Below are 20,605 nucleotides of genomic sequence, written 5' to 3'. Positions count from 1 at the left end.
GAGCTCACTAGAAAATTGGATATCAAAACAACAATAAATCACCACTTCTTTTAAGATTATAATTTAAAAACACTGTAAAGAATACAAGTAGAAGACACAGATATAACACAATTCGCACATGTATCGTATCTTTGTTATCGCTACAGACATACAACTGCTTTATTATTAATATAGGTATTCATCAATCATAGTGTCGGAAAAATACCTATATATATTGACCCAAAAATTCTGTCATAAATGCCAGCGTAGGGAGCCAAAAACGTCATTCTGCTACTCTCGTTTCTTTTACATTCTTAACTACTCATACGTATAGCATTTGCTCCTATGTAAGCTTCTTTTATGATAGAAGGAATAAAAAGTAATTCGTGTAAATCTACCCTCTAACGAAATTAGCCACATTTTATAAATAATCAGATTCTTTTTAAGCATAAATCAAACATAAATAAAGAAGTACCTATCTCTTGATAATTAATTCATGATGTACTTTTTCTCATTTTCTACAATTGTCCATTATCTTTCTACCAAGTTCTTTCCTCTTTTATAAGACTTCTGCCGTGACTAGTTCCATCGTTTCGAAGTTAGCGTTCGGAAAAATCATATTATTATAAATGGTACTCTTTATATACTATACCATACTACACGCTATTTATACAACTAAATGGAATTATAATGATATTACTGTAAATGGTATTCACGTTTCTATAAGAACTTATATACATGCGACTATAGAATAATTATTATTCAATTCCATGTCCATTCTGTAACTGCAACGAGAAGAATCGTAGCTAACCTTTTGCCAGAATCGATCAACATTGCAATAAATATCGAATTTATTCCGAAGAAACTGTTATTTATTGCGAGTTCGAAGAGTTCGAATTAAACTTAAAATCTCATCAATAAACAAAATTAAGCATCAATTCTTGCCAAAATCGCTTCCTTCGATGTCAACGCTTCTATATTAACCATACGGCGATAAGTTATAGCAATTCATTTTTGCAATATTCTCGGATCACCCCTTAATGCCACCCTCGCGTATTTATCGTAGCTACGCGTCAGGGTGGCGAATTACAAGCTGTTGCATAAGTAAGCCCGGGGGATCTCGGCTTGTCAACGAAGATACGCGACACATTAACGTTAATACCGTTACGATTTCTGTTGCTGCGTAACGTTTTGTTATTGCAAAACTGCTGGTCGAGGTACAAAGCCCCGCCTGGGGTCGATCTAAAGGGGTTTGCTTGCGAACTCGATTGGCCAGTGATATCGATGCGTTGCCGCGCGTCATCCAATGGCGTCGCGACGCCGGGTTGCGCGGACGCCATGACCAGAAGCTGACTTTGCGGTACCCCGGCGCTGCCGTGGACGCCGTCAGGCGACGTCGACGACGTTCTCCGTCGCGTACCCCGCGCGCTACTGCTACCCACTCCGCTCGTAGCCATATCTGGACTTAATTATTGGTGAGTGGTGGTTTATTCGTTATTTCTTTCTATGAAAAATTTACATTTTTCTTTGTGTAATCCTTGCTTTTCCTCTAAACAATCGTGTGACGCGAGTAATGATCGATCAGTTTTCGCATTCGTATCGTTGCGATGGGGCGACTCGAAGATTCGGTGGTCTCCTCTCCATGACGATGGTTTCGTGAAATGGTGGAGAAAGATGAAATTCAGTCGAGAAAGCGACGTTGTGACGTATCTCGGTGCGAAAAGTGAGGTGTTTCTGTCAGGAAATTGGTAAGACTAGAATTCTGTCTGATAGAGCTTTCAAGCTTCTCTGTGTCACCCGACAAAGTGATAACAACGTTTTTGATTTTTTTGGCTTACGGTGGATTTCATTGGCATTGGATTAAAATCTATGATTCATACATGTGTTTCCAAGTGATTTCCTACGGTGGAATTTGCTCGTGCGAGTGAAAGTGTACAAGGGACGATTCGGAATGAATCGTGACTCTGCACGGATACAGCCGGGAGATTTGTGCAAGGACGGATCGTGGAAATGTCAGGGATTCGAAAAAATATCACAGACTTTTTCGTATTGATCTGCCGGGGATGTGCATCGAGCTCTGGCTTCATTTCATTCAACATTTTTCCTCCTTTTCCTGTGGATCTTCTAAATCCTAGTGAAGCTACTTTTTCATTTTGCAAAGACGCTCGATGTAATAAAGTTTTTATTATTTTTACGAGAAGTTTCTAATAAACGTTCTGCACAGTTAACAATCTATCATTAAGAATTCAAATTTTATCTTTATCAAAAATTGGTTTTAATTATTGGCTGAAATTCTGTCGAAAATGTAGATAAAAGGCGAAATTTATATAGAGATTTCTTTCATCTTTTAGAATATTCAATACTATATCTTTTGTTTTGTATATTCCACTTGTTTTACTTCATTATTTTAGTAACGACATCTCTTTAACACAGGTAGGCAAATGCTAACTGTAGTTACAACCATTCTAATTTTTTTAATACTAAAGACACGTAAATCTAGAATAATCGGGATCATTTTCACAAACGAATAGCTAATTAACGAATAATCGATATTCGAACCAGTTCCGTACGACTGGCTCCTACAACAAGAAACGTTTCTCAAAAAGTATTTTGCCACTTTCTGTTAAGAATTCGTGGAAGAACCACATAAGAATATGCAACGAGTCCATTAAGTGAAATCGGCCGTTTCCATCTTCATCGTTCCACCCCAGCTCGTTAACACACGTGCTGTCCATTTTCTGCCTTTTGTCTGTCACGTGCCGTTTTAATATCCGACATCCATTGTCCCTCGATACGTTTCTTTGTGATCGACTCGATAGTGTGCCAACAATTTTTTCCTGTGCCCATCCATGAAGGTGGAAGTCGTCTCTCTGATAGCAGTCGTGTCTCGATCGATCCGTTCTCTATAAAATTCCACAAAGGAGAATCATTTCCAAGCAACATTGCGTGATAATCTCGATATAAGGATATCGAAATCTATTTGTACTATTTTCAGTTACTAATTATATTCTTCCATGTCTCGAGTAACTTGATGTTAATCATTTAGATGTTAAGAATAATTCATTTTATTTTTGAAAGATTTTATAGTAATGAGAGATTTTTTAACTTGACTATTTCTGAATTCTTATATTTTACGAATCTTCTAATTTCATTTTCTATCGAACTTTTGGTTTATGGTACAATTTGTGATATTTAAAAAATAGTAAAATGTCCCCTCACTTGTTCGTATAATAATAACTGATAGATTGTTAATTTGTTTCACTTTTTTGTAACCATACTGTCATTATGAAATAAAAAAAATTTATATTAGATACAGAATCATTTTTATCTAAATTCTCTTATTTTCTCCATTGTTTGAAATTTGGATGTATTAGTTTCTTTCTGTGTTTGTTCATTTTATTGCGTTGTTATGTCTTAACGAGATTTCCATCGTTGTAAGATTTTCAAGAAAAACATTTTAATTTTGGTACATGTAGCTTTATTTTATCAGAACTCTTGATATATCGCACGATGTTTGGACGAAGAACTATAAGGAAAAATAGGAGTTAGGAAGAGCGCGTTTCTTCTCGCATTTTTCTACCCTCTGAAGATGTTCCCCGGAGAGTTCGGGGATTAGGGTTGGAGAGACTGCCACTCCAAACAAACACCCCTACTACAGAGCTCCCCTTGCGTTTCGATATTGAGAACGAACGTTTCCACACAGACGTAGCTCGTACTTGGAAGAGAAAATGCGAAGGATGGTTTTAAAGATTTAAGCGTTCGACTGCTGAAATTGTTTGAACACCGATTAGTTGTTCGTACAAAATAGGAGATTGTAGCGGCATTCGTGCAATTTGCTCAATAAAATTAAAGAGAATATGTTCTTCTTCAATAGTTGTGATTTATTTTATTATATATCCAATAAATAGGAAATTGACGAATGAACGTTACACAAATGACGAAATATAAAATTACGGACAATTCTATTCTATTATTATCCTATTATTCTTTGGTAATGTTTAGTTATATGTTTAGAAATAGTATTCATTAATTAGAGAATTAAATGGAATTTTTATATCTGTTGCAAAAATACTACAATATATTTTTAATATCTGTTTCCATTGTTACTTTTAACTTATCTTCCATATTTGTCCTTCATACATCCGACCTAAATTGTATTATTATTCTTTTAACGTTTCTATTCGTATAAAATAAACAAGTAAACAATTAACGAATCTTATCAACTATTTGTATTTTATTATTTCTTTCAAAATGTTTTATTATGTTGAGAAGATTTTTCCCTCCTAATCCTACGATCAAATATCACAAAAATTATTGAACTTGACGAATAATATAATAAAGGTCCTATCATTTATCAATATACCTACGGAGGATAATAAAATATTAATTTTTATTATTCATTTGCATTTAATTACATATATAATTTAAACAATTTTATTACACGCAAAAAAGAATCATTTGTTAGAAGAACGTTCATTCAGTGATGTCTTTGATAATGATGGAATTTATGTTGGTGATTTATGATGGTTGATGTGCTTCAGGGGCTGCCAATTGCCAACGCGACCATTTGCAGCCTGAGAGCAACCCCAATAATTGGAAAATGTCCGGATTTGCGGCGGCGGGCCTCGTGGCCTTCGACTCCATCAAGTCCAAAGCATCGCGGAAACTTGCTGGGTAATGTCACGCATGCTCGTATACGACGTGTAAGAGACGAAAAATCGTTTAAAGGCTATATTTAGCCAGCGTACATCTATATCTGACCATGCGCGTAATTAAACGCACATGTTCTACGCGAATTTCTAATTGCTCCCTGTTATGTAATCTGCCTTTTTTTTTTAGAATAATCTTGCGAACAAATTTTCAATGTTTTAGTAATCTCAAGAAACGTAGGTTGCCAAAGCTGCATATAAAACACATCGAAGAATTGGAAATAGATTTTTACATTCTGGACCTTAGCTCTTCTCGTTTATAAACTGAAATGTTAATTAGTATGCGAAATGAAAAATGTATACTTGTTATAGGCGATAAAAAGCTGTACGTAAAACGTGTCACTTGTGACTTTAGATTAAGAAGAAGTAATGCCGGCTACGAGGAATTCGAGATGCCCCGCGAGGGTAGCAAAGACAATAAGGGGTTCGAGGATGAGAGAGGATACAGTAGACAAGCTTCGTTCGAATCACTCCCGGAACCTGAACGACCCCCATTGCGCCATATCGATACTTATTGCAAACCAGAATGTCCCTGCCTATCGAAAAGATACACCATTGCCACTTTGGCCTGTATAGGTGAATCTTTAAACATGCTCGTATTTCTCCATTTTATTCTATCGTATCCCTTAATCCTTTAATGGTGCGCTAAAGTGATATAGAGTATAGGATAAATGATTTAGAAAATAATTATCTTCTTATTTTCAAAGTTTCTTGTAAGATTTCCGATAATAAATATAAACTATATATTTTCAATACCTTATAGGAAATATGTATCAATTAACTTATAGTAATACATATATTATTTGATGATTTATCCAATTCTTTCTTTCACTGTTAAAGGGTTAACATTTACTGTATTGTCTTTGAAAAAATGATATTATACGCTTAATAAAACTGATCGATATTCCCTTCAGGATTTATAATCTCATTCGGCATGAGGTGTAACATGGGAATGGCGAAGATGGCCATGAAGAATGCCACCGAAGATAACGCCAACCACACTCTCAGGTTCAACTGGACAATTGGCACAGAGAGCGCCCTGGACTCGTCCTTCTTCTGGGGTTACCTTGTGACTCAAGTACCAGGAGGATTCCTCGCCTCCCTGTACCCTGCGAACAAGATATTTGGGGCTGCAATTGCCGTATCTTCGTTTTTAAATCTGTTGGTACCTGGCGCACTGAGCATCCATCCAATCGTCGATATGATTGTACAGGTCATAAAAGGATTGGTGGAGGTAAGATATTATTCTCATCGAAATAATAATAAGATATAATTGGATCGCGTCTAACACTGTCAGTGGCTTTCGATCGTGAAAGTATTAAGATTATAATTGAATTATTTCTTTGAGCGATTTTCACGACGGATACTCCTTTCTCTGGCCAGGGTGTTACGTATCCAGCGTGTCACGGTATCTGGAAATATTGGGCACCACCGTTGGAAAGATCGCGTTTAGCGACATTGGCATTTTGCGGTTCTTACGCTGCTATGGTAATAGGAATGCCACTCTCGGGCCTTTTAACTTCGACCTTTGGCTGGGCAGCGTCCTTTTATTTCTATGGTGCGTTAGGATTATGTTTTTTGAGTAGAAAGATGTTGAAGTATTTATGCCTTTATCAGTCAAACTCTGTCAGTATATTCCATGTGTATAATCAATCAAAGAATGTTACGCGAGAATAGATCCTTTATGGTGTAAAAAAAAAGGTGAATTTAAAGCTGTATTTAAAAAGTTGTAATAAAAATATGAAATACGAAGGAACAGTAATAGACGCGTGATTCCTATAATTAATAATCTGATTATACAGGTATTTGCGGATTGATTTGGTACTGTTTCTGGTTGTGGCTGGCATTCGAGAAGCCATCGAAACACCCTTGTATTTCGGCACGTGAGTTGCGTTACATCGAAGATTCACTTGGCCAAGGACAATCGCAGTTACCTATGGCGATGCCAACATTCGCGACGACACCATGGCGAAAATTTCTGACGTCCATGCCAGTTCACGCGATTATCGTAGCTAATTTCTGCAGATCCTGGAACTTCTATCTTCTAGTGCTCTTTCAAGCTCGTTTTATGCACGAGGCTTTCGACATGCCTCTAGTTGAAGTGAGTTTCCCTCTTTCAAACTGTTAGATTTTAAGATGTCGAAGCTTAGCCGACTCTCGCACGTTTATTTGCTATAGAATTTAGAGATCCGTCAAGTGTGAATGTCAAGAACAAGAATAAATAAATTTTATTCCTTATAAATTATAGTAAATGAATTTTTACATTATTAAATAAATTAACAGTAAGAGAGTCGAATGGTTATCTACATAGAACGTAGAAACTCGTCACACGTAGATATATCAAGAACGAAAATAAATAAATCATATTCGCTATGAATTTACACTAAATGAATTTCATTTGTTACAGACTGGTGTAATTGGCTCGCTCCCACATCTGTTGATGACGATGATCGTGCCTTGCGGAGGTCTGTTGGCTGATTACATTCGCAAACGTGGAATATTGTCAACAACAAACGTCAGGAAGCTGTTTAACTGTGGCGGTTTTGGTATGGAGGCTTTATTCTTCTTGGTGGTATCTCACGCAACCATGAAAAGAAATGGGACAGCGGCAATCTTCGCGCTAGCGTGTGGTGTCGCGTGCAGTGGTTTTGCCATTTCTGGTTTCAACGTAAACCATTTGGACATCGCTCCCAGATATGCCAGTATCTTGATGGGAATGTCGAATGGAATTGGAACGATAGCGGGTCTGTTAGTACCCTTCTTTGTAGACAACATCACAGAGAAGAAGGTATTGATTGTGCAAATTTTAAATGTTCCTTATCAATCCTTGTATCGTATCAAACGAATTGTTTTATTTTTAATATCAGCATATAAAAATATTTACGAAATAATTATTGATCATTTATGTGTTATTTCTTTATCGTCCTTGCTTTTTCTAACATCTTATTTCTTCTTCCAGTTTCTTATTTTCTCTAAAATAAAAGAAATTTCATAGATATGATTATTTATAAAGGAATTAATATCATCGTTATTTTCGTACGCTTTACAGGACACTCAAAGTTGGAGAAACGTGTTTATCATAGCAGCGTGCGTGCACATATTCGGTGTAATATTTTATGGATTTTTTTGTTCCGGAGAGCTACAACCTTGGGCTGATCCTAATTTGGACGAGCAAAAGACTTTCGCTATGGATGAATTTGGACAAGCGAAACCACCTCTTCCTCCACCACCGAAGACTATGCAATCCGAATTCATAGTACGTATTATTTTAGTGTATTTATCCATTTTAGTATTAGCCCCTTGGCCTATAACCACGAGTCAGACTCGCGATAAAGAATTTGTGCCATAAACGGAACCCACGAGTCTGACTCGTGGTAATTTACAAATTGCTGGTGATTCATTATCTACTTTGAAATGATAAATTGTTTTTGTTAACCGATCAATTGATCATGACTACGCCCTAGACGTCTTAAAAGTACTATTTGTCCTCAAACGTTGTTTATTATTTCACAATTCCTTTTGTAAATTACATCCTAAATATACATATCATAAGAAGTATACATTTTGCGCCAGTTCGGGCACACGGCCGAACAGATGAATGGCACTTCATGAACTTCTTGCTTACTATGGCTCGCGCGATCGGCAGATAGCATGTAGGCCAAGGAGTTAGATAAATATCATATGAATATACATATATTTGAAAGCTTAAATAGTCAATTGTTCTTCTCTCCATGTATCAATTGTTTCATGTTATATATATTAAAAATTGTCCATTTTTCTATTACAATTTCATATATACACTTTTATTTTATTTTCTCGTATATAGATTCCATATAAAATAATTTCATATCCATGGGGTAAATTTCTAATCCTCTTTCTTTATAACACTATCTCTGTATGTATATGAAGTAATATTTTTTCATTTCACAGAGACAACCATCCATGGGTGATGGTGCAGCCGACGACTGGAATAATTACGATCAACCACCAGCTGCGGATAACATATACGCTCAACAAGAAAAACCACCGGTGATAAGCTACGGATCAACGGAAACCAATAGCAACAATCCCTTCCATTCTACAAATCCCTTCGCCAGTGATGTAAACGCATCTCTGGTACAACCACCAGCGACGACCGATTACGCATACGACGTAACACAGCAGAATCAACAGTGGAATTAAATTCATCTATTCCCGAACAAATTGGACGGACGTAAGGATATCTGTTTAAGCTGACTGATCATTTAATCGATTATGTTTGTTTCATAACTGCGTCTAGTACTTCAATGAGTCCATTTGCTTACTGTTGCCTATCATTGCGACGATGTGAATTTTGATAAAACATTTTCCATAGTAATTTCTCTTTGAATATTTTTCGGAGATTTCTTCTTTTAACAAGAGAATTACTTTCTTCTAGGATTAGATGGGAAGTATTTACATTGTTTCAACAAAAGCTGGTTACTCATTTTTTTCTAAAAATTGAGCACACACACATTTAATCCTTTTGCTGTAAAAAGGGTATATATATATATAAGCAGAATTTTTAAAACACATTAAATGCAATTACGGGTGACTTATCTTTTTTTTATTTAACGAATAAAAGCAGGAGGTTTAAGATACTTATGGAGAGATATAAAGTAAGCAACTATTAAGAAATTGAAGTACTAGAGGTTTACTGAAAGAGCATCAAAATAATTTCTTAACAACTTATGATGTTGAAACATCAATCGATACAGAATTGCTGGCTTTGTATTCTCAATTGAAGTACAAGGAAATGTTCTCTTTTTGCAATACCTAAGAGTGCAGGGTATGGTGCTGTAAGTTGATGCACACGAATCGACCAAACAAAACCTTTGAACGTAAAAAGAGGCTTGAGATATCCACAAAAGAGTATCAAGAAGCGTCGAAAACGACTTAGAAAGTGGATATCGAAATATCGTAAGATCTTTTAAGAAAACATTCAATCGAAAACAGAATTATAAGAAATCAAGAAAGAAACTTTCTACATTAATTATTTATCAGTATAACTTGCGCATTTCGAAGTGAAACCAAGCTGACTATTTTATAAATCTGACATTGGCCTGCTGGTTATGTAAATCGTCCATTTGGTAACTTTTAATGTAATCGCAAACGAAGAAGTGGACATGAGTGGCCTAATTGAGAAGCAACTCGAAGGTCGTAATAATCTTTTAAGAAAACATTTCGACTATTGCTACTTATTTAGACTCTTACTATGGAACTAAAAAATTTATACGAGCATACCTATATGCAGACAATAAGAAACTGCCAAACCTTCGTAGACAATAATTTGATAATCAAAGACAATAATACTAAGAAGGTTTGGCGAAGTGACGGTGGAAAAATCAGTTCAGCACGATCGCTGAAACTTTTAGGTATTTTCTATGTTACTCTTCAGTTTGGCACTGGTAGCAGATAATTCAACGATGAGAAAGTTTAGAAACATAGCAATAAAAAAAAACCAATATTGAAAGTATTATGCTGATTGTCGAGAGTGAAAAACGAAGAATGGTATGCACGTCGCAGTTATGGCGCGTATTTTTGAAATAGTACAACCCGGTCCTCGATGATAAGCGAACGTACGGTAACTAGAACGAATTAATTATCGAAACGTCAATATTTTAACAGTGGGCTGGCGGGTTCTGTTAATTAATGCATTACTCGAGAACGCTGCTTCGTATAAGCGTTGGAACACGAGAAAGGCATTAATACGTTTATTCGGGTACAAGACGTATCATAGATGAGATTACGTTACTTAAGCCTTTCGAGTTTAAATGTAATACACAAAAACACGGATCCTAACGGAAACGTATCTGAAACGTATGAAAGTATTCGTAAGAAAGTGATAAGATGAAAGTATTAGTACGTTAAGGCATTAAAGTACCGTAGGGCTCTATTTGTTGGGACCTGATCTCTTCGAGTGAATTCTCATCTTGTGCACCGACAAGAGGATCTTCCATAGAATTGATAGCCTCTTCAAACACGTATCTTCTTTCATTTTTTTTTACCGTTCCTCTTATTTGAAATTCAAATCATATTAATAATTTATCGTGATATTACAAGATGCTATAACTCTAATAATAAAAACTCTATTTCAAGCTCTATTAATGTGAAACACGTCATATATGAAACGTAGTAGTATGTTCGAGTTGAAATACGTAATTAGCGTTTATACGGTGATTTTTCTGAGCGTAGAACAGCACATTTTTAAATAGGCCACGGATTTTTATGTGTCTACGTAAAACTTAAGGATGCAACAATTGACAGGATACAGTATATAGAAATATAAAAATATAAAAATACGAAATATTCAAAGTAGAATACTCGTTATAATTTTTCAGAAACAAAACTTCTACTTACCTTCTGTTTCGTTAGTCGTGTCCGTAAAAGTATAAATCTGTATAAAAATCCGCAGTCCACTTATTAAACAGAAATGCTGAATCACTGAACGCTTAATATGAAACAAAGAAACAGAGGAGAGTCTATTTCTAACAACGAACAATTAACATAAAAGTCCATATACAGTTAAAGCTGGATCAATAGAATTCCGATACGATTACGATAATAGATATCAAGGATATCGTAGCTTTCAACGAAGGTAACCAGCAAATATCCCATTAATGTTTAGATGATTTTACAGTGCGTGATGTACAGCGCAAAGATAATATCGTGTTTGAAGAAGCTAAGCAATTTAGCTATCACAATTTAGAAATTCGTGAATATGTCAATATCGATATGTTATTCGAAGCTTCTCACGATACGTCGTAATGTTTCTTGAAAAATGGTGTATAGACGGTATCGAGATCCTGGAGTTATTCAGAACAACGGTGCTACGGTTCGGATACATCGAGTTCTACTGTACGTATTTGATGAAAGTATATCCATGAAAGTTCGAACGTCAGTTCGAGAATTAGGAACAAGTCGCGTTATTATACATTTGTCCTAGGTGTTTATACTTCATAATTGTTATACATACATAGTATTCACACATGGGCATTTACACGGTACACATGGGCATTCACACACATACACACATATACGTACAAAAGAGTATATATATATATATATATATTTCGTTACTATATTCGAACGTTGTTGGTGATTTTTCATCGCCGATATCAGAGAACAGAATATATACACGTTGAGGATGATATAACATCCAATTTATTGCATTATTTCATGGTCGAGTCGTAACGATATAGATGTATACGTATACATATTCGTACGTTGAGAAATAATACGTGATACATGTACGGATATCGATCGATCGTTTGTCAAATTTTAATTCAGCAGGCAAAAAATTAAGAAATAGTAATTGCCCTGTCGAAAGTAGGAAAAAGTATTCAGGATCGATATCACACGTGTAAATAAAATAAAAGTTTACGAAGGAAACAGTCTGTATATTGAAATCAAATTGTGTCGTAACTGACTGAAATTATAATAATATGCTATGGTATCCACATATCTGTTAGCGAAAGCTCGTGGCATATAACCTTGAATTGGTTGATTTTAATATCGTATATCAATGTAAATTAATATTTTCTTTCATCGTGCAGTAAAGTTTTGCAAGAAATAAATTTTTCGGAATTTTACAAAAAATACATGTATCAAGAACGATCGATCGATTCGTTATACACGTCAAACGTCTAATCACAAAATTACATGAAAGTACTACTATATATACATACTTATATTATTCGAACAGCCCTCCTTTTCGTTGCCCGAGGATTCACGAGATTAGTCAATTTGCGCGATATCTATTTCTAAAAGAAATTATAGATACATAATATGAGATATATACGGATATTTACGAGTATATACATATATATGTAGCCGATATATATAATTCAACGCGCTAAATGATGATTAAGGTTAGATATACATTTTCTCGGTCATGTCGTGGTGTAATTAATATTATACACATACCCATATACGTATGGAGCCCATGTTGCAGCATATGATACTAATTGTAAGCTAATCATACTAATCCTTTCGTATCAAAGTTTTTGTATGGTAATCGCAAATTTTTTCCTTTGTCAGACTGCATCAACATCTTGATACAGATATTTAATTACAAAAAGTGGAGTAGTCATAACGATAGTTTTTACTATAAGCTTTAGACGAATCGAGTTGACTTGGAAATTCTCATTTACTTTTTCACACTTTTAATAATTACTTACTAATATATAATTACTTACTTCTTAGTGTGTCCATACATTTATAGTTATAATTTGCCAAATCTTTGGAAACAAGCACGCGAAGAGATTTTAATAGAAAAGCAATGACTCTATAATTAATATAAATTTCGATATTTATAAAGGATGTGTAAATAATATAACATAACATTAATTGTTAAACTTAATGAATATATTATTACACAGTATATCATACGTTATACATAATACATATAAAATTATATTATTGTATTATTATATATACGCATATATATGTATGTATGTACATATCGTTGGGGTCAACGTGTATGGCGATCGATATAATCGAGCGTAATCGCAATAGACGAAATGCTTGCTGAAACGAATCGCAGATGTTCAAAGAAAAATGTGTTTTGAAAATCGCTAGAGATCTAAAGGCGAGCTGTGGAAAAATTTATTTTTTAGACGTTTCGCGGTGTCGACAATAATATCTTGTAATCTCATGCACTTGTTATGAAAACGCAACAAACTTAATAGTGTTTCTATACAATTTGTTATATAAACGTTTTTTAAGGATTCCGGTTAACTCTTCGTTTATCTTTATGTAAGACAATAATTAAAAGAAATGGTAAAGATATGCTAAGACAATAAAAATGATTTTTCTACAAAATTTTAAAAGTAAAGACCAATAATTATATTAAATAACAATGAAGGTATTTACCAATAATTTTTTAAATGATTTATCAAACCATATTTTATTAGAATCTTTAAAGCAATTATACTATAATAAAATAAATTTAGTAACATTTTTTGCCTGCTAAATAAAATTATATTGACAATAATTATATTATATAACAATGCAAGTATTCGCCTATAATTTACGAAATAATTTATTCAGCTATATTCTATTAGAATCGTTAAAAGAATTACATTACGATAAAATAAATTTAGTAAATTCGTAATAAAATTTCCTGTCTGCTAAATAAAATTACATCGACAATAATTATATTATACAGCAATGAAAGTATATTTGTCTATAATTTTCCAAATAATTTAGTAAATCGTATTTAATTACAATCGTTCAAAAAAATACCACGAAGATAGAATGAATTTAGCAATATTTCCTGTCCTCTAAACAAAATTACATCAACAATACTTACTGATATATTTTATTAAATCATCAATTACTTACAGATTTTGACGCTACGGTTTACGCAAAACGAAGGGTTAACGATCGTTGCATAAACTTCTTTCATCGATTCGCGTTTTACCATACAGATATACATACTTTCGATTGATTTACCCAATGGTAGATGAACATCTTTCGAAACACTAACTTAGGAAAATTTCTTGTACAAGGCGGCTCTTTAGGGCCGTCATTGAAGCTTCCTCAAGCGATTTCGTATGTACGTTATGTTAGAATCGATGCGCTGCTGTAATAGTTTCTGCTGGGCGTAATGTTAGCGACAGTAACGACAGATAATAGCAGAGTCACGATTTACTTGTTCGGGAATAATCAGTATAATTGCAAAAATGATGCAGATAATGATGGGAAACGTATTTTTGAGTTGACGTTTCCGCGGTATCGTCTTCGGTCCGTGGTTTTTCCATTCGGTGAAAAGCCGGAAATTGAAACAACACGCGTTCCAACGAATTGCTGTTGCACGCGAAGTTCGTGATTCGCCAATATGTTTGTCACTGGAACGTTGCGCCGAGCGGAACGATCCGTTGTTACGTTAACAGAAGAAAGTCGCGCGTCCGGTTAGCATGGAAAAGGATGAAAGTATCGTTTTCCGCTTAACATTTTCGCAGCAAACAAGCTTGTTAGTTTGGTTTATGAATAATATCTGCTTATATGCATAGATATATGGTAGGGTGGAGTCAAAGTTATCTCTTCTCTAAGAAATCAAAACGGCCAAATGACTATTTTTTGAACCAATATTTAACTATTAAGAGCACTTGGAACAGAGATTGTAAATAAAACGACAGCACGTATATATATTGAGAAATGATGTAATTTATTTTATAAAATGACATGGAACTTTATATAAAAATCGGAGAATGTTGAAATAGTGGGCTATTGAAATGTCGAAATGGCTAATAGCGAATGGATTACGCTATTGTGATAATACGTGTGCGATGGAGACTATGCGGAAAACAGAAGTAATAGAGGATATGAAAGACTAAGATAGTCGCAACTGAAATAACGAGACTGTTAAAATATAGAGAAATTGGAACAATGAAATTTAATATACGTAGTTTATTGAAACTACGAATTACGGAAATATGAAGATTCCGGAAACAATGTAATCACAAAAATAAAGAAACAATTAAAGGAAATAATTATTAAAAGATATCCAAACTGAGCTGAAAGAAAGATACGAACAAAAATTTTGTTCGAATAATTATATATTATATAAACGTATATAATCATTGTGACTCTGCTCTGCCAGCAATCGCCTAGTCATATACATATAATCATCGTTTTATTTGAAAAAATCGTGGCTCGCATAATTCAGTGCTGCATCAGATATTGTATACGCTATTGTATCGAAGTAGTAACAGGCCTAACTTTTATCCATGTTATTCCATTGTCAGAATCAAAAGGTGGGGTTGAACTCGAAATATACATTAACTATAATCACTACGACGATACGTAGGATAAGTTCTAATGCTGTTCGAACAATAATACTGATATATTTATATGAATATATAGCTCCGATAATAATTTTACGACAATAAAGAGAAAAGAAAAATACGGGGTGGGCCGATCGTAGCGTACTAATGCATCGAATATGAAAGGAACCAATCGTCTCTGGATCAAATTACATTGTTAAAAGTCGAATCCCATCGGATAGAATTGCTGCACTATTTATGAAATACTATGACGGTAAAACCTTTGAATATCGCGCACGCTTTTCTCGGTGCACCCTGTATCGTTTTAAATAACAATTAGCTTTACATGTATGTGTAATCGAGAGTACCGTCTATGCGATATTAAACGAATAAGAGAAAATCGAACGTTTCACTTATCCGTGAAAACGATTATATTACGATTGACAGACAAATATGCTAAAGGTTTTCAATCAGCGAATATTCATAAATATCAGACAGACGAATGATGCATTGTCAGAGTTATATAGCTACTACGATACATTATGCAAGGATATTTGTTATCAGTGATAGATATAACGCTGTTAAGTTCAATATACATAAGTTTTTATAACATTCTTATATAGACTTTGAACACTGCTGCTGAATAACGCTAACGCATTTTTGAGTTTCTGCTGTTTGACAGGATGATTTATGAAGAGACATAAAACAGTAAGCTGCACAGTCATTATTATTTAAAATACAGATCTTTCTGATGAAAGAAAAATGTAAGAGGCGGGTAGCCATATCTTAATAACAGCGAATGTATTAAATGATTTCGCAATGAAAGATCTTTTCATCAACATTGATGTAATTGTTAATTTTTGCACAATATTTATAGCTTCTTCAAGTGATTTTTAATACATTCGTAAATGCTTTTCGTCATCAGTATGTTGTAAGTTAGTATAACTGACTGTTTTATTATTCACGTTACTTATATCGTTATATTTTTCAACAATTTCAACAAATACTTAAATGTTTTCTTAACTCTTTACATTAGATCGGTTTGTAGCAATGTTGATGACGTGTAAATCGTTATTTGGTTGTCTTTTTACCGATAAAATACGGAGAAGGGAAACTATATAAATAATATCGTAGATGTTAGTAATTTTCTTCTTTCGAAATAAAACTTTTGATCTCGAAAGCTGCACTGGAAAAGAGTATTGGAATCGCTGATTAATCCAGGAAAATTTACAATTGTTTTATATGTTATCAATAGAGAATTGATTGCAAATTATAATTTTCACGAGAGTGAAATGACAAAAATATGTTAGGAATATATCATGAAACCGCTGGTATCACGTAGTAACATATATCATCATGTTCATTAGAAGCATTTAACATTTACTTTGTCACTCACGACGATAGAGGAATTATAAAAATAAATGATAAATTGCTGTCAAAAATTACATGTCTGTCCTCAAATGTCATAGGAATATTCATGCAAAAATTATTCAATGTCGAGGTATTGCAGATGTAATTTTTAATCTATTGCTTCGATAGATAACTATTTTCTCTGAAAACGGTTTAAAAAAACGTGTGTAAGAGATTGATTATGGGTGTCCGACGAGTTTGCTACGCTATTGTTTCCGGGCGCAATTGTATATGGCGTGAAGTTTAGAAAATGCTTGAAATGTACATTACCTATTCATAAACATGAAAGTATTACCTTGTGGTCTTAACGAAAAGTAAATTAAATTGTAACGTATAGTATTGAAAGAACCATATGAAATTATATGAATATAACAAAAAAATATATAAATTAAATAAATATATATATACATACATATACAAATATACATTACATGTATATACCATGTGTAACGTGTTACATGTTCTGTACACATATAATACGTGTCGTTATATGTACATTTTTTAGGTACATAATTCAGATAGTGTCGAGCTACATCGTTCTATCGATCTTGTTTTGCGAGAAAGAGAAATTTCACTTATTAAATGTCGACAATAAATGGAGGAAGCTCGCAAATATAGTAAAGCATATATTGTAAGGGCAATAAAGTAGGTATGCTTTAAAAATATGTATGTCGATACTGTGCGAGATTTTGACGTGATATCCTCGTGCTTTTGACTTATTCGAGTAAAAGAGAGGCTCTGAAAATATTGCTATATTATTAATATTTATTAATTCACGCTGTAAGTTGAGAACATTAGCGTTGAAAGTTTCTAATGTTTTAAGGTATGAAAATGTTTTAGACTTAAAACGGGTGAAAGATAAAATTTGTTAAATTAAAGTCTTCTTTCTTAAATTTTTGTTAAATATAGTTTGTATTAATATAGTCAGAATTATTATATTATTTAGAATGTCATAATTGTGTATTATAATTGTTACATGTATTACCAAGAAGATTATTGTTTCCAGCGAGCACGAGCGTTTCACAAAGAAATACTTGAGTTTCAATCGTACTAAGCTTCTTGTGGCTTTACGTATGAATGTAGGTTTACTAATAATTCCTTGTTATTATGTTTTATGTCTGTAAAATGTCTAAATTAAATCCTTTCTGTGTGTATGTGATCTGCCGAGAAAATTGTTTTATGTTACGTGAAATAATTTATCGCTCTATAAATTATATAGAATAGAAGCGTATGTATCGCATTATTCAAATGATGGTAAATGAAAGCAATTGTTTGTGTTCTCTAGTCAAAATAATGCTTGGAAAAAATGAGCTTGTTCTACCTATTGTTAGAATATTCTTTGTATTCATTTCGAGTCCACATACATTTCTGTCATAATCATCGATACTGTTAAACTAAACCTTGAAAGTAAAATTATTACGAAGGATATCTTCTCGTTTATAAATGTTGTAAATTAAAATTGGTAAAAAATTCATTATAAATTTAGTTAGTGTTTTGAAGTCTATTTAGAAGTAATTATATTATCAAATTGTTAATTATATAAATTCTGTCCATTATTACGTTAAGAATTTTAAATTATCATTAGACTGCGGATTTTTATGTATTTATGGGAAATTTAAAGATAGTGAATGTACATAATATGCAAAGATATATAAAATCTTCAAGGTACGAAATTCATTATAATATTTAGCGGATAAAACTGACCTCCGCCTAGGTTCCATTTTTTAAAATTATATTCATAAAGATGTGAATTTGCATAAACATCCCCAGTCTAATAATCATTATCGTCTTAAACATGAAAAATAATATTCTTAAATAAAAAGTCGAAAGTAACTTTTTCAACTCGTTTGAGTTAACTGGAAATACTTTTTTGAAAACGAACTAATCCTTTAAGTAACGAAATATTTTATGCAACAAAGTACGATTAACCAGTTTGTTTGTTAAGAAGTATAAAATATTTAGCGAGTCATTATTGAAAAATTTCAGCAATGGTTCAACTATCCATCTGAATGTTAGTTCAAACATTTCTAATTCTCGCGGACCCGTAACCGGTGTGGGTGCGTGTGTGCGTCCCTAGTTTCCCCTGTATATGCGCGTGCGTGTGTACATATATATACTTATATATACGTATATATACATTATACATTATTATTATTATATAAATTTCGATCGATCCTAGTGTATCGAACTGACAATATTAAAATTGATCGGACTTATGGTTTAACCGACAATAACATATTTGTTAAGGGCATTCGAGAAGTAGTGTTACGCGTGAGTCAAAAGAATTTGCTCTTCCGTGCTGTGCATCAAAGTACACGAGATCTTAGTGTTAACGATCTATTCACATGCTCGATCACACGATTCACGTTCCCGTGCTCCAGTGTATCTCCGATTAACGCATTATCAACGAGAGGTATTATGTTCATCATCGATCCAGGTCTCTTAAACAGTGACGATAAGACTGATTTAAGACGTGACATTAAAATCAGTGAATTTCACTGTGAAATTTCGCATACCTGCTTGATCCTTCTTTGTAGATTACATCGTTAAAGCTGAGCGGTTGAAAGAAGTTGGTAGAAGAAGTTTCACGAGCTCGAATTTCTTGAACTATTATTATTTACAATTTTACAATTGTAAGTAGACAGAGTATGCGAGACATTTGAAATGCTTATGGGTTCCATTAAAATTTTGTTATCACGATCTATCGTTTATCGTGAACTTTCCATTGTTACCTATTTGGCAATGTTTGAAATAGAATTATTCAAATAAAGCAATATCTGTAGTAATATGCATTATAGAAGTAGATTGGTACGTTGTAACGATCAATTAACATTTTTTACAAAACTCTTCTCAAAACTTCTGAAACGTTGTCACTATGCGTCGAACAGGATTTTATGCGAACTTCGAATTGATAACGCGACAAATTGTTCGTTGATAATGCGTTAGAACGTCGGCACCTGATATCAGTTTGAATATCTTAAAGTTGGAAGATACGTAGACATCGATTTGTCGCGTGTATTATTATCACGGCTGAAGAGTTGAAGGCCATTATTCGCGATCATGGCATGCCCTGGTATTTATAATCGCGATTTTCCCTGTGAAACGTTCTCTCTTCTGTGTCCATTGACGTTAAATCTCTCAGAGGTAATCACTAATTCGCACTCTCTTATAGCGGTTTCATAATTAACACAGATGACATGAAACGATAATCATAATAACCCCATGGTGGGCAATTTAAAGAAAATCTATTTTGACTGTTCAAATAAACGAAATAGCGGGCCTGTTCTATTATAATACACGTAGCTGCAAGTTAGGACGAGAACAAAAACCAAACAAAAATGAGTCATTGTTACACACGCCGGTAAGTCTGGTTTGTTAATAATTATTACAACAATAATTATGTAAAATATGTATGTATACTGTAATTTTGAGTGTATTATGTAATTAAAAAAAGATAAGAAATACTGATTATTGACAATAAATTGTAAGCCGATGTTTTCAAATACTCATAATTTTCTTTCAGACGGGTAAAAGTGACAAAGCCAAGATTTTGACATTTGCGTAGTATTTTCTAAAGAAATCATTAATTATCAGAAGTGTCTAGTTTTATTTTATGAAAATCAAATACATATGATTATTATTTTGTCACATACGAATATACATGTAGTTTTATTTTACAATTATATTTATTTGATAAAATTCCTAGTCCAAAAGCTAGTG

At 33.5% G+C, this 20,605-nt stretch overlaps 1 protein-coding gene across 2 annotated transcripts; it reads left to right on the top strand.

Annotated features, from left to right (window-relative positions):
* Nucleotides 1–1,328: 1,328 nt before the first annotated feature.
* Nucleotides 1,329–20,390, top strand: LOC126878076 (vesicular glutamate transporter 1). 2 transcript variants are annotated; one of them, XM_050640502.1, is made up of 9 exons: nt 1,329–1,454; nt 4,521–4,653; nt 5,044–5,264; nt 5,603–5,922; nt 6,072–6,246; nt 6,491–6,789; nt 7,096–7,476; nt 7,738–7,944; nt 8,619–20,390. In XM_050640502.1, the coding sequence occupies exons 2-9, from the start codon at nt 4,580–4,582 to the stop codon at nt 8,868–8,870; spliced, it is 1,929 nt and encodes a 642-aa protein (XP_050496459.1). In that variant the 5' UTR covers nt 1,329–1,454; nt 4,521–4,579; the 3' UTR covers nt 8,871–20,390. The 2 variants fall into 2 exon arrangements, with proteins under 2 accessions (XP_050496459.1, XP_050496460.1); XM_050640503.1 differs by lacking the exon at nt 1,329–1,454 and adding an exon at nt 1,474–1,727.
* The last annotated feature ends 215 nt before the right edge of the window (nt 20,391–20,605 follow it).

The sequence above is a fragment of the Bombus huntii genome, chromosome 2 (assembly GCF_024542735.1).
Source record: "Bombus huntii isolate Logan2020A chromosome 2, iyBomHunt1.1, whole genome shotgun sequence".
In the NCBI taxonomy this organism is placed as follows: Eukaryota; Metazoa; Arthropoda; class Insecta; order Hymenoptera; family Apidae; genus Bombus; species Bombus huntii.
Note: the sequence above shows the minus strand (reverse complement) of the source record. Positions and strands in the feature narration are given on the sequence as shown.